At 32.6% G+C, this 12,318-nt stretch overlaps 1 protein-coding gene across 1 annotated transcript in view; it reads left to right on the forward strand.

Annotated features, from left to right (window-relative positions):
- The window catches only part of LOC129225971 (protein pangolin, isoforms A/H/I/S-like), a 238,450-nt gene that overhangs the window by 202,778 nt on the left and 23,354 nt on the right, over positions 1-12,318 (forward strand). Inside the window, exons 4-5 of the mRNA XM_054860544.1 lie at positions 3,933-4,068; positions 10,932-11,019. Of these exons, the coding sequence (XP_054716519.1) occupies positions 3,933-4,068; positions 10,932-11,019 (224 nt within the window). The remainder of the gene's footprint in view (positions 1-3,932; positions 4,069-10,931; positions 11,020-12,318) is intronic.

Here is a 12,318-nt window from a genome sequence, read left to right on the forward strand (position 1 = left end):
ATTGCAATTTTAATGTGATTCAATAATTAACTCTCTAAATATCACCAACAGTGACCAAACTAAAATCAGATTAAGAAAAAAAAAATCGCCAAATTTGTCGCGAAGAAAACTGGCGAAATATCGCCAAGTGTCTGCCAAGTTATAACACCACTTGAGTTTGCATCGAAATTAGCAATGATTTCCCCCCAAAAATGCAAAAGACCCCTTTAGAAACACCCGAATGCAACCAAAAGGGGAGGTGCACAACTAGACCACACTAGGAGTCTACGTACCAAATTTCAACTTTCTAGGAGATACCGTTCTTGAGACATACATACGCACATACGTTTATACGCACATACATACATACGTATATACAGACGTTACGAGAAAACTCGTTATAATTAACTCCGGAATCGTCAAAATGGATATTTCGGGTGTCTATACGTTCTTAGGTATATATGCACGTGTGATCGGTTCGAAAAAAGCCTCAACATTCATTCGAGGGTGAGCAAAATGGAAATTAAGGTCGATTTTTGAGTGAAATTTTTTCCGCGAATACAACTCTTCCTTTTTTGTAAAAGAAAGTAAAAAGCGTTTTCAAAAACAGAGAGAAGAAGATGAGGGAAAAGCTTGGAATACATCTTTTTTAAAATTAAAAAAAAAGTGTTTTAATGCCTTACTTAAACACTTTCATTCACAAATAAGTGCGAAATTATATTTCCTTTAAATTTTAAGGTGTTGAATAAAGACTAAATAGTTTCGATCTAATAATTTCATTTATCTTTAATTCACGATCGAATTTTAAGTCCTCTTTCGAATCATAATTACCATTTAGGAATCATTTAAAGTTTTTATCTGTATTTTGAAAGCTTTTGATGTCTGTAATTACACATTTAAAGGTCTGTTATTTAAAATGTGCAGTCAAGCATCCAAGCAGTGAATGAACTTTTTGATATTCTGGTCTCTAATTTCAATTCTTCAGACTGCTTTAAATTCTGGCCGAGAATCTTCTGGAATTTGTAAATGGCGTCAGAGGCAATTTGTTTTTAAGTGTATTTAAAATAATTAATAAGCTATTTTACTGATCCTTAAATTAGTATGATATGATTCTTTGTGAGGTGATACAAACAACAATCCGCGAGATAAGTGCTGGTAAAAAAAATTGCATCACCCTCGCATTTTCACAGCAATGGGATTATGTGAGAAGTTTTGGGTCGACCGATTAACGATGAATGAATATGAAATTCTGCAAAACTTATGAAATAAACATTTAACAGCAGGAATCCGATCATTGTTTACGTAGATCGGGGCTGTTTCCGGGCCAAGGCAAACTGCTGACCCCATGCTCATTTTTCCATTTCTGAACCTGCGTGTGAGTTTAGAGAAAATTACTTAATCCCATGTCAATTTAAGTCTAATGGCAGGATAAAGGTTTTTAAATTGTTACTTACCAGTTTTGCCCTATGGCACGGAGCAGAATCATCCTGGAAAAGGACGTTTGGAACTGAAGTAAAGTGATCCCGGATAGTAGGAAGCAATTTCTCCTCCAAAATGCCAATACACACCTGAGCGTTTACTGTTCCTTGCACAAAGTGAAGCCCACCAACTCCTTGATCAGAAATACATCCCCAAATCATCTGGGATACGGGATGCTTGAAGACTGTGTGTTGAATGCAGTCGGGATGATATTCCTCTCCTTCGCGGCGCGGGGGATGCAATTTTTTTACCACCACTGTAGCTTAAGTTAGTTTATGCGACGATAAGATGTTTTGATAGTTATGAAAATTTTCCTTATACCTTTCAGCGACCGCTATAATTGATGCCCCCTCCTCTTTTTTTTTGGTTTTCTTTTTGTTTATTTCTTTTACAGTTTTAGTTGTTTTTTCCTTGAAGTTGCCTTGCAAACAAGACAAATTTCATTGAATTGTGGTATAAGTTATTAAGCGTTAGAATAAAGTTTTCGAAACGATGAGCGGGTATCCTGCCTAATGGGTGTAAATATAAGTATAAATGAGTGCCTATTAATTGATTAACTCTTATTTTAGAGTTCTCAATCTGGGATGTTCACAAATGATGTCACGCTTTGAAGGAGGGAAGGGGGGTCGTGAAATTGTGACAAGGGGGAGGGAGTGGAGAGGAAGTGTGACATCACTTAGTTTCATTTAGGAATATGGTTATAAAAATAACGTGACGTGTGACAAAGGGGTGAATGGGGTTAAATATGTTGAATAAAAGTGTGACATTATTTATGTACAGCCCGTCAAAACTTTAACCTCCAATGTCAGATAGTCATAATACTTTTAAGACGTAAACTAGATTGTGTCAAACATTTCTGATGTTAGTGTGGTGTCTGATAATTTCACCTCCGTCAAAGTCAGTTAAATAACATTTATGCATACTTCAATAATCTTTGGCAACATTATTGGGAGAATTATTTATCGAAATCATTGCATTTTTTGCATGTTCATTGAAACAGAGAATATCAACGCGGTATAAACGCGATTAATTTGTTTTGATACATTTTCGAAATGTTTTATAAACATTAGAGCATTAAAATATTTTTAAATTTATTTTATGTTGCATTGATTAGTACCAAATATTGTTTTTTTTTTTTTTTAAATTACTTCAGTTCAACATGTTTAATGCAATAACACTTCCAAAAGTCATGCACTCAATACTTGGAATTTTAAGCTTTAAACGAATTTAGTTTCAAATAGTATGGTAAATCAATAAATTCCGAATAATTTCGATTTCAAAAATCATCATATCTGTTATTAAGTTTTTTTAAACTTTATTTATTGCAAATAAACATAATATAAACATCTTTTATACACTGTTACAAGTTTTGAAGAAGTCTGAACCAATGTCTCGTGAGACGTCTTGCATTCCATTCATAGGTAAATTACCCGTGATCGAGTAATTGTAAATTACGCAAATTACTACGCAATGTTCCATACATTACACACGTCATTGAACTTTTACACTAGTCTTAAAATCAGCTATTCAATCTGAAAATCTGGCTCAATATAACTTCAACTGATTCTTAAAATTTATCAATTGGAAAGTGTCCAAAGCAGATACAACCAATAATATTGCACAACAATGGTTAAAATCTGATATAGCTTGACTATGGAGAGATAGCGGATGAAGCGAAAATATCACGAGGCGCGTTTTCGCTGATCCTAAACATTACAAATAAAACAAAACAACCAACTGCAAATGATACAAATGATGTTTTCCGCTTACAGTTCATCCTCCATCTCTCCGTGGTCAAGCTTAGGTAAATGGACGACATTTGAAAACGATACTGTCAACCCCGCTTAAACGGGTAACAGATACACGAATACCCAGCTTATACGAATTAAACCTCCCGGAACCGAATATTTCCCCAACAGACGCAGTGTTAAAAATACCCGCTTATTCGAATAATTTCCCCGGCATTTGCAACATAATATACATTTTATCATTCACAAATAAATGTTTCACAATCAAAAGAAAGTTAATTTTCCTGCACTTCTGCTAGCTCCATGATTTGCATATCAGCTGCATTTTCTAAAGCAATCTGACATATTTTTTTTTCTGTGAATACTAATTTTAATTAAAAAGCTTTCAGTTAAGATGGAAAGATGAAAAAATGTTTCAAAATTTAGTTTGTCTAAAAATTTTTATGATTGCAAGTTGAAATAAAGGGCTTTTTTAAACTGTAAAACTTATTGTTTACATCTGAAAAGTTGTGCGGTTTATAGAGAATTGCGTTATATAGGTCGGCGTTATAAAGGTATTCTACTGTACCCCGTTTAATCGAATAATTTTTCTTGGAACCGACGATATTCGATTAAGCGGGGCCGACAGTATTTCCGAAAGTTGCTCTGTATTGCGTTTCTCACAAAATTTACATCAGTTAATCTCACTTCATTTCTAATTAGAATCTTGTTTTTGTTTTTTTCCAGGCTGGAAAGGTCCCGATGGTTCCTCCACCCCATTCAGGTTCTCCGTTGCCCTTCATGATGTACAATGGGGAACCTTTCGCACAACCTCCTCCCGCTCACATGGGGATCCCTCCAGTCGCCATCGATCCCAAAACAGGTAAAGCACCCACACAACATCAAACAGTGAAATCACACTTTAAAAACGATTCTGAAACGTTCCTGGGTGGTCATTCCAAGCTCGTCAGTTTGCGAGATCGAGATTTTCGCTCACGTGATTGGTTGTGACGTAGAAATGTCGCAAAGTAGCATTTTAATCTACTCGAACTTAGGTTGCGGCTAGGTTCGAGTAGATTAGAATACTACTTTGCGACACTTCTACGTCACAACCAATCACGTGAGCGAAAATCTCGATCTCGCAAACTGACGAGCTTGGAATGACCGTCCTGGAAAGTAATGGGCAGCTGATGTGCCCGATTCCTGCCAGTAACATATCTTGCAAACACCAGGAACGTTTTCCACTAAAATTCAGTAACCTTCCTGAAATTATCCTGGAAGCCTTCTGAAAAATTCAGAAATCTTCCCATTTAAAGCCAGACGTGTCTCTGGGACTTTAGAGAAAACTTAAGTAGGTATAATATTGTTACAAATTCTGTAAATAGTAATTATTTTTATGATTAATTTGTCGTAATCTAGCTAAATTTGGCGTTTATTAAATTATTTTTCATCTAAAATTATTGTAGTAACGTAACCTGTAAATAGTTTCTTGTACTGAATATACAGCTCCCGTACATTCGGCCGAATTATACGGTCCCCTTATTTCTGAATGATAAAATTTGTGAATGGAAAGAAATAAAATAACGGTCTACGATTTTCTGGAATCTTTTGGAATATTGTGGAAACTTTTCGATGTCTATAAATAAGACGCGCCCCATGATAAAAAGTTTGTTTCGATTGAGAATTTGTACTGAGAGTGTATTAGCTCTGTTTATTGCGAGGCATTTCGCTGTGTTGTTTTTCGTATTTGGATGAAAATACGTGTGTAACCGTTGAGTTTGCGGTGTTGATTGATATTTGCTTAATTGCTGATGATTAATTTAGCAGTTGTTAACGATCTTTCCTGTACATAGTGTAAATAAAGCTCCTGTGTTTTTCTCAAGAACTGTGTCGTCCTTTCAAGAAAGTGGAAGTCGCACCGGATCCGTTACAATATAATAGCTTGGCACCTTCCTGACTTATCAAGGAAGTTCCAACAGCAGTATTGTAACATTGGCCCAAGCTAAGACAGAATCGCAAATAAAAATCAAGAATTTTACTCACTTGCAATTCTTGTAAAGCTACGTGGACTTATTCGCTCCCTTTGGAAGCTTAATCAGTCTGTACGGGCCGTAATCGAACTGAAGCCGATACACTTTACAAATACATTCAGTTAATCTTTAAATTGGGAGCTGAAAATATATTTCACAACCGTGAGAAGTCTGAATTCGTGCGACTTGTAACAATATAGGAAACTTTTTGACCATGATGCTTGATTTTTTTCAGGATGGGGATAAAAACCATTGAAATATCGAAACGATACACGAAAATATTCAATAACATTTCTGAATTTTTTTCAGTTTATAGGGATTTGGTATTGTTAGATGCGAAGACGTTGTGTGAAAATGGCAGTTATTATTGTTTTGGGAAAATGCTATAATTCCCGCCGTTTAGTGACAAAATCTCAATAAGTTTCAGCACTTATAGTAGTCAATAGAAATATTAGTCGTTTTATTCAAGTGATGATCTGGATTCTGACAAAATTAAGTAAAAAGGCTGATCCTAAACTTTGTATAAAAACGATTATTCATCAGGTTTTATTTTTAATATTTGAGAAAAATAAATAAAAATAAAAACTCTTCTAAAATTGACATACTCTATTGCAACGTTTCTCTACATTTTTCAATTCACGGATCGGTAAAGTTTAGAAAAAATTTTGCAGAGCAATTTTTTTCTTGTAGAAAGAAACTTTACTTTCGTAGCTAAAAGTTACTACGAAAGTTACTTTTTACTAATATTTGTTTACAACAATGTTTTAATCTAAAGAGAAGTAATTAATTTACTTATTTTAACTTTCTATTTAACTACTGAACTATTTTCTTATTCATAAGTAAACAAACATTCGAGAAAAGTAGCAAAATATTGTAAAAAATCAGTTATAAAATCCAGTTTAGTTGAAGTCGAAAAAAGCGAGACGCAGCGAGCGAAAATTGTAAGCACACACGGCTTATAAATTTCACTCCCTTTCTTTAAAAGGTGTTGCCATTTTTTAAAGACAAAATTAGGGATTTTAACTTAAAATACACAACGAAATTACAATATTTTTTTACGTTGTACATGCATTACGTAAAAACTGCTGCACAAAAATTTACCACTATTTTATTTTTTCATTTATTGAATCAGAAAACTTTTCTAACGCGAACAGGAAAAAATCTGAGAATCGGTCAAAGATTTCCGCCGACCTGTGGTTGGAAATCCTTGCTCTATTGCGTTTTCCAATTCCTTCTTCCATTCGAAATAAATATTTTGCTCAAAATTTCTGTCATAGTGTAAGTGATCCCATATGAGATAAAGGCTCTAACAATAAGTTGTAACAAATATTAGAAACATATGTAAACATATGAAAATAATAAATTGGTTTATCTTCATGTTAGAAACAATGATATCTACGAAATTCGGTAAATATAAATAAAACAGACCTTTAAAAAATGTGCATTCTCTGTTTTTTGAAAAATATATTTGCATAAAAAGAAAACTCATCGAATTTACATATTTAATGTTACTTTCGAATAATCGTTTGCCCTCTACCAATTACTGTACTCCTCGAATAAGCATTAGTAAAATAAATTTTTTAAAAAATTATATAAGGCGTTTACAAACATTGATTTTTACCACTAATTAAAAAATATTTTGAAAAAGTCAATAGGAAAAAAAAATGGCTAACATAATGTCTCTGAAACTGACATATTTTACCTCCAAAATTACCAACAACGTTTTATATAATAAATACAAACTAAAAGAAAAACAAATCTTTCAAGGGTGTAATTTCTGTGTTTATACGTTGTGTTTAAACTCTATGCAACATTGAAAAAAAGCAACATATAAAAATATATTAAAAATAATTGAAGACATTCATAAAATTGAAGAGTGCTGATTAGAAATTATAATCATTGCTAAAATATGAATGATGTTCTATATTTATACACAAAAAAATAATAATAAAAAATATATTAAGCAGAGTACGAGTAAATATTGATACAAATATAAGAATTCAAAAACGTTAAATGTCGCACATTGATTTTAAAAATAACAAATAAACAAATTAAACCAGTCAGCAAAATAAATGAAAATCAGTAAATTAAAGTACAAATAAAGTAGAAAAGGAAGTTTTTCGCTCCAAGTGCGACAATATGGCTCAAAACAAGAAATTAACATGACTACAACTTCTCTACTAAACATTGATAAAAAAGTGCAGTTTGTATTCAGTAACAAAATTTAATGTTTGATAAAGACTATAACAATTACAAGACATTAATAAAAACTATCATAGAAGGAACTAAAATGCTCATTGTTTCATCAGTTTCTTGTACAAAAACTCTCTCCCCCCTCCCCCTCCAGAATAAGGTTCATAAAAAAAAATTAAAAAAAAAAAGTTGTAACTTTAAATAAATAAATAATGTCGTTTATGATTTCAAAAAATGTCTGTAAAAAGATTGTGCGTAGTATTAATCTACTTTCCAGCCAGTATTTTACAAATTAAAATCATATAACTTGCAGAATTATTGCTTTTATGAATACAAAGCAAATGCGTCTATGTGGCTGTCAAGTTGAACTTCATTTTTCATAGCTGTGAGAGTTCCAATTACCTCAATTAAGTCTATCATTAACTATCTAATACTTTGTTTAAAAATGTTAATAAGTGCGTAAAATGTCAGCTGTTTCTGTGCAAGCAAGAGGGAAATTTAATTACTTAATTTTACACTGCATTGGGTTTTAACACAAAGTTCTCTGTAACGTTTGCTTTTGTGCAATGCCCTTCGTTTATTGTAATGAAAACGAATCTACAGGCTAATAGGGGAGAGTTAACATTTGTGTTGATGTGTAACTAACTGCTTATTAAAAATATGGAATAATGCTTAAGGTTTATAATATTTTTAACGCATCAAAACAATGTAATACAAATATTGTAGCTCGTTAGTTATGAGATTTTTGAACACTGAGCAATCATTTGAAAGAGAAGATGAAAGTTTTAAACTAATGACGTTTTAATAACGGACTAATGCACCAAAGATGTATTTGAAATAACGCAATGATAATAATAGCTTTAAAAAAAAAAAAAAAAAAATGATAAGCTTACAGTATTTTTTAAAATGAGGAGATAAAAGAAAAGGTAATTGTTGAAGTAATGATATAATTATTTATCAAATCACATTAAAATAATCATAATCATGAAAATAAATTTTTAAGTAATGTTCAAAATTGTTTATGCAGTAGGCATGTAATGTATAAATAATGAGATAGCAGTGTAACAGTCTGATCAAAAACAAAGAGAAAATGTTGAATCTAAAATAAATAAATAAATAAATAATAAAAAGGATAGAAACAACGGAGCTTCTAAAAATGAAAATGCAATAATAATAATAATGACTAAGAAAAAAAAAAAAAAGCTTCGTTGAAGTTGTATGTTGGGCCAGAAATCAAAGTAATTGGTTATCTAAGGGACGAAAAGAAATCTGTTTTTGCCCCTTGTCATTGTTCACGTCTCTTTAACTTCTTTCAGGAACTTTCGACGAACTCAACCGGTCGACCGGTGACTAACCGCAGTGTTCTTTGATCAATCGGTTCCCGCACCGGTTACCATTTTAAGCTGCTGATTGGTTGATTGGAGCACGTGATCATTAGCTGTCACGTGATCAACCAACCGGTCGCTACCGGTCGAGCTCGTCGAACGTAAGCTAAGAACAGTGGCGTAGCGAGAAAAAATCCTTGGGGGGGGGGGGGGTTAATTTTTTTGAAGTTTAAAGTAAAGCCATGCCCTCAAGTTTATACACTTATACTGTATATATATATATATATATATATATATATATATATATATATATATATATATATATATATATATATATATATATATATATATTGTTTTGGGGCTCATGGAGGGGTTCTGACCCCCCTATCCCCCCCCCCCCATGGCTACGCCACTGGCTAAGAATGTCACTGAAGTTATTGTGGGAAAGTGATTTGGAAAATACCTGCGCAAGTACGACACTAATAACAGCGAGAGGTGGCTTTTAAATTGGTGGATATTAAAAACGACGGTTATAAATATCATTCTCATATGGGGTACACGTAAAACTTCCTCTGCATGAAGATATCCTGGAGGACACATTTGACTGGATGCTTTTGTTTCAGAAAATGGTATATGGATGCTTCACTTGCCAAATCGACTAACTCCTTAAAACAAAAAGTAGAGAAAAGTGATGAAGAAGATGATGTTAACCATAGGAGTAAATAGGACTTCGCGTTACATTTTCTGCCATCACATATTCAAAAATGTACTGAAGCAAAACTTTAATATGAATTCACATGCTAAGCATTGATAAGTCACTGTTAAAGCAGAAATGAGGATTTTTTTTTTTTAAAGTGGAGTTAATCGATTTGGCAATTGAGGCATCCATATAATGATAGATTTTACTTCGTAACCTATACTTATACCGAGATTTGTCGATCCCATGTTTTCGAAAATAGTTTTATGTTCTTTTTGTCACGCGATGCTCTCATAAAAAAAAAAAAAAAAAAAAAAAAAAGTTTTCAAACAAATGTGTCTTGTTAAATCCGCGGTTCCTGATTCCTTCAGAAAATGAATTTCTGAACACGAAATCAGGCTGCATGTAAGTTAACAAGCATTAGGTACACAAGTAATTTTTATAACCATCAAATTCTAATGCTCAAAAATCAATTAATCAACCAGAAAATTTATAAAGCATTAGCTGCAATGTACATCTTACTAGTATCGGTAAAAAAAAGCCTTTTTTTTCCGAATCGCTACAAAACTTTGACACAGCTGCCGAGTATTTGATTTCAGATCTTTGTTTGACAACGCAAATTTGTATTGAACGTTTGGAACAAATAAGAAATAAAGAAATACCTTGCTACAAAGTAAAAGTTAAAACAAATGAAACGAAAAAAAAAAAAAACATTCATAGCAGAGTTTGCAAAAAATTGTGTTTCGGTTATTCCATGTTCAGCACAGAAGGAAGTGAGCTTACGGATGTGTAAGGTTAACGATTTTCCTGACATTGTATGTATTCCGTGCATTGAGAAAAAATTTCATATGCACATTTTCATTAATGAAACTTCTAGTGTGCTTGAGTTTCATGCCGTTTACATTACCTATTACAAAAATAATTAATATTAATTTATAAGAACAGAAGGATTTTGAATTTGCTTGTGGTGGATTACTTGACATTCACAAGTAAACTCCTTTCTGTTTTGAAAAAGGTGCTCCTCGAAATTCTGAAACATGTGTATATAATTTTTTGCAAGTTTGTGCTTTGAAGATTGTTTTTCTTACTATTAATTACGACCAATGCTCAATAAATAAATAAATAAATAAATATAAAAATAAATTAATTAAAAAAAATAAATAAATAAAAATAAAATAAAATAAAAGTGATTCAAACTATAGTAGTAAACAACACAAATCATTTTTAAATTCATTTCAGATCTCATGAAACTTATTGATTGCCCAGTTTATGTAGAGTTGGTAGGCGAAGAAAATAGAAAATCTTCGAACGATTGGTAGTAGCAAACATAAATTCAAAATATTATTGCGCTAAATATCACAAATGTCTTGCTCATTTTTAAATGAGTATTCATTATTGTCCTATACGAACTGCATTCGTTGTTTTTAATAAAATATTATTTTATTTGTTTGAGTTTTATGGATTGTTTAAAAAATAAATGTATTTTAACAATTTTGTACAGGTATTCCGAGGCCGCCTGTATATCACTTAGGGCCTCCAAGCCAGTATCCTCCTGTATTTGGGCCTGAGTTTCCTCATCAACTACAATGGTTTGTAAATTGTTTTCCATAGTTATCTTTTTAACTCATGTGTAACACCAATTTTCTTCAATCTATTACGCTTCATGGACCTGTTTTTAATTCTTCAAAGGAAAAATTATTGCTTACGTAATTTTTATAATTAAAAAAAACCGTAGTTCAAGCAATTTCTTTTGGAGCATTTCGAAAGACTAAGAAAAAAAAAAAGAAAAGAAAAAATCTCTCATGATCTGAAAAGTAACAAGTATGCTTTCAAAGAGTATGTTTTGTCAAGAATTATGTCAGGAATAAAGAATGTTTTGTTGAAGCTTCAGATTATGTAAAATTTTGAGCTAAAAGCAGCATACTGATGCAGCAGAAAAAATTGCATCAATCTGCAAAATACAGTCTGAGAAATAATTTTCAAATAATATAAAAACTGTTAGTTTTTCTAACTAATACTACTCGTAGTTCTCTTAGGGGCTGTCCATAAATCTATACCTCAGAGACAGAAGGACGTCAGTCTCATTATGGTAATTTTACAGGAGAGAGAGAAAAAAAATTTCTGGCTCGGGGGGGTGCAAGAAATGGGACTCGCTCTCTTTTAACCCTGGTAAAAAATTTTTTTTTTTTAAAGAATTACGTTCCCATGTCTCGATGCGGAATAGGTTTCTACATGCAATGCACTAATAAACGGAAAATCGCAATTTTCGGACTTGCGTCCTTCTGGCTCCGAGGTACAGAAATGATGTGACACTTTTTTCATCATTGTGTCACATACAACAAAGTGTCACATCTCACCTCACCCCTATCCTCTTGTGACATGACAGTCAATGCTATATAAATATTCTTTAAAACGAACTGGTGTGTGCATCACATCACTTCCTTTTACGCCTGTTTAATGATAATATTACCTTGGAGTAAGCAATGAAACACTTTAATTATTTTTACCCCAAGTTTGTTGCGAACTGATTCACAAAACCGTTTTATACAGGTTAATTTTCCCAGTATTGGACATTTTAATGTGATTCAATGGTTAACTCTCTACGTATCGAAAGTGGTGGCCAAAATAAAAACATATTTTTTTAAAAAAAAGAAAAAATCTGCCAAATTTGTCGCCAAGTTGGCAAAATAACTTGGCGACCAAAATCTTGGCGATATATCGCCAATGGTTTGCTAAATTATAACACCACTTGAGTTTGCATAGAAATTGACAATGATTCCCCCTAAAAAGATGTAAAAGACCACCTTTGGAACATCCGAATGCGACCAAGCGGGGAGGAGCACAACTAGACCCCACTAGGAGTCTACGTACCAAATTTCAACTTTCTA

Source organism: Uloborus diversus, chromosome 1, assembly GCF_026930045.1.
Source record: "Uloborus diversus isolate 005 chromosome 1, Udiv.v.3.1, whole genome shotgun sequence".
NCBI classification, from domain to species: Eukaryota; Metazoa; Arthropoda; class Arachnida; order Araneae; family Uloboridae; genus Uloborus; species Uloborus diversus.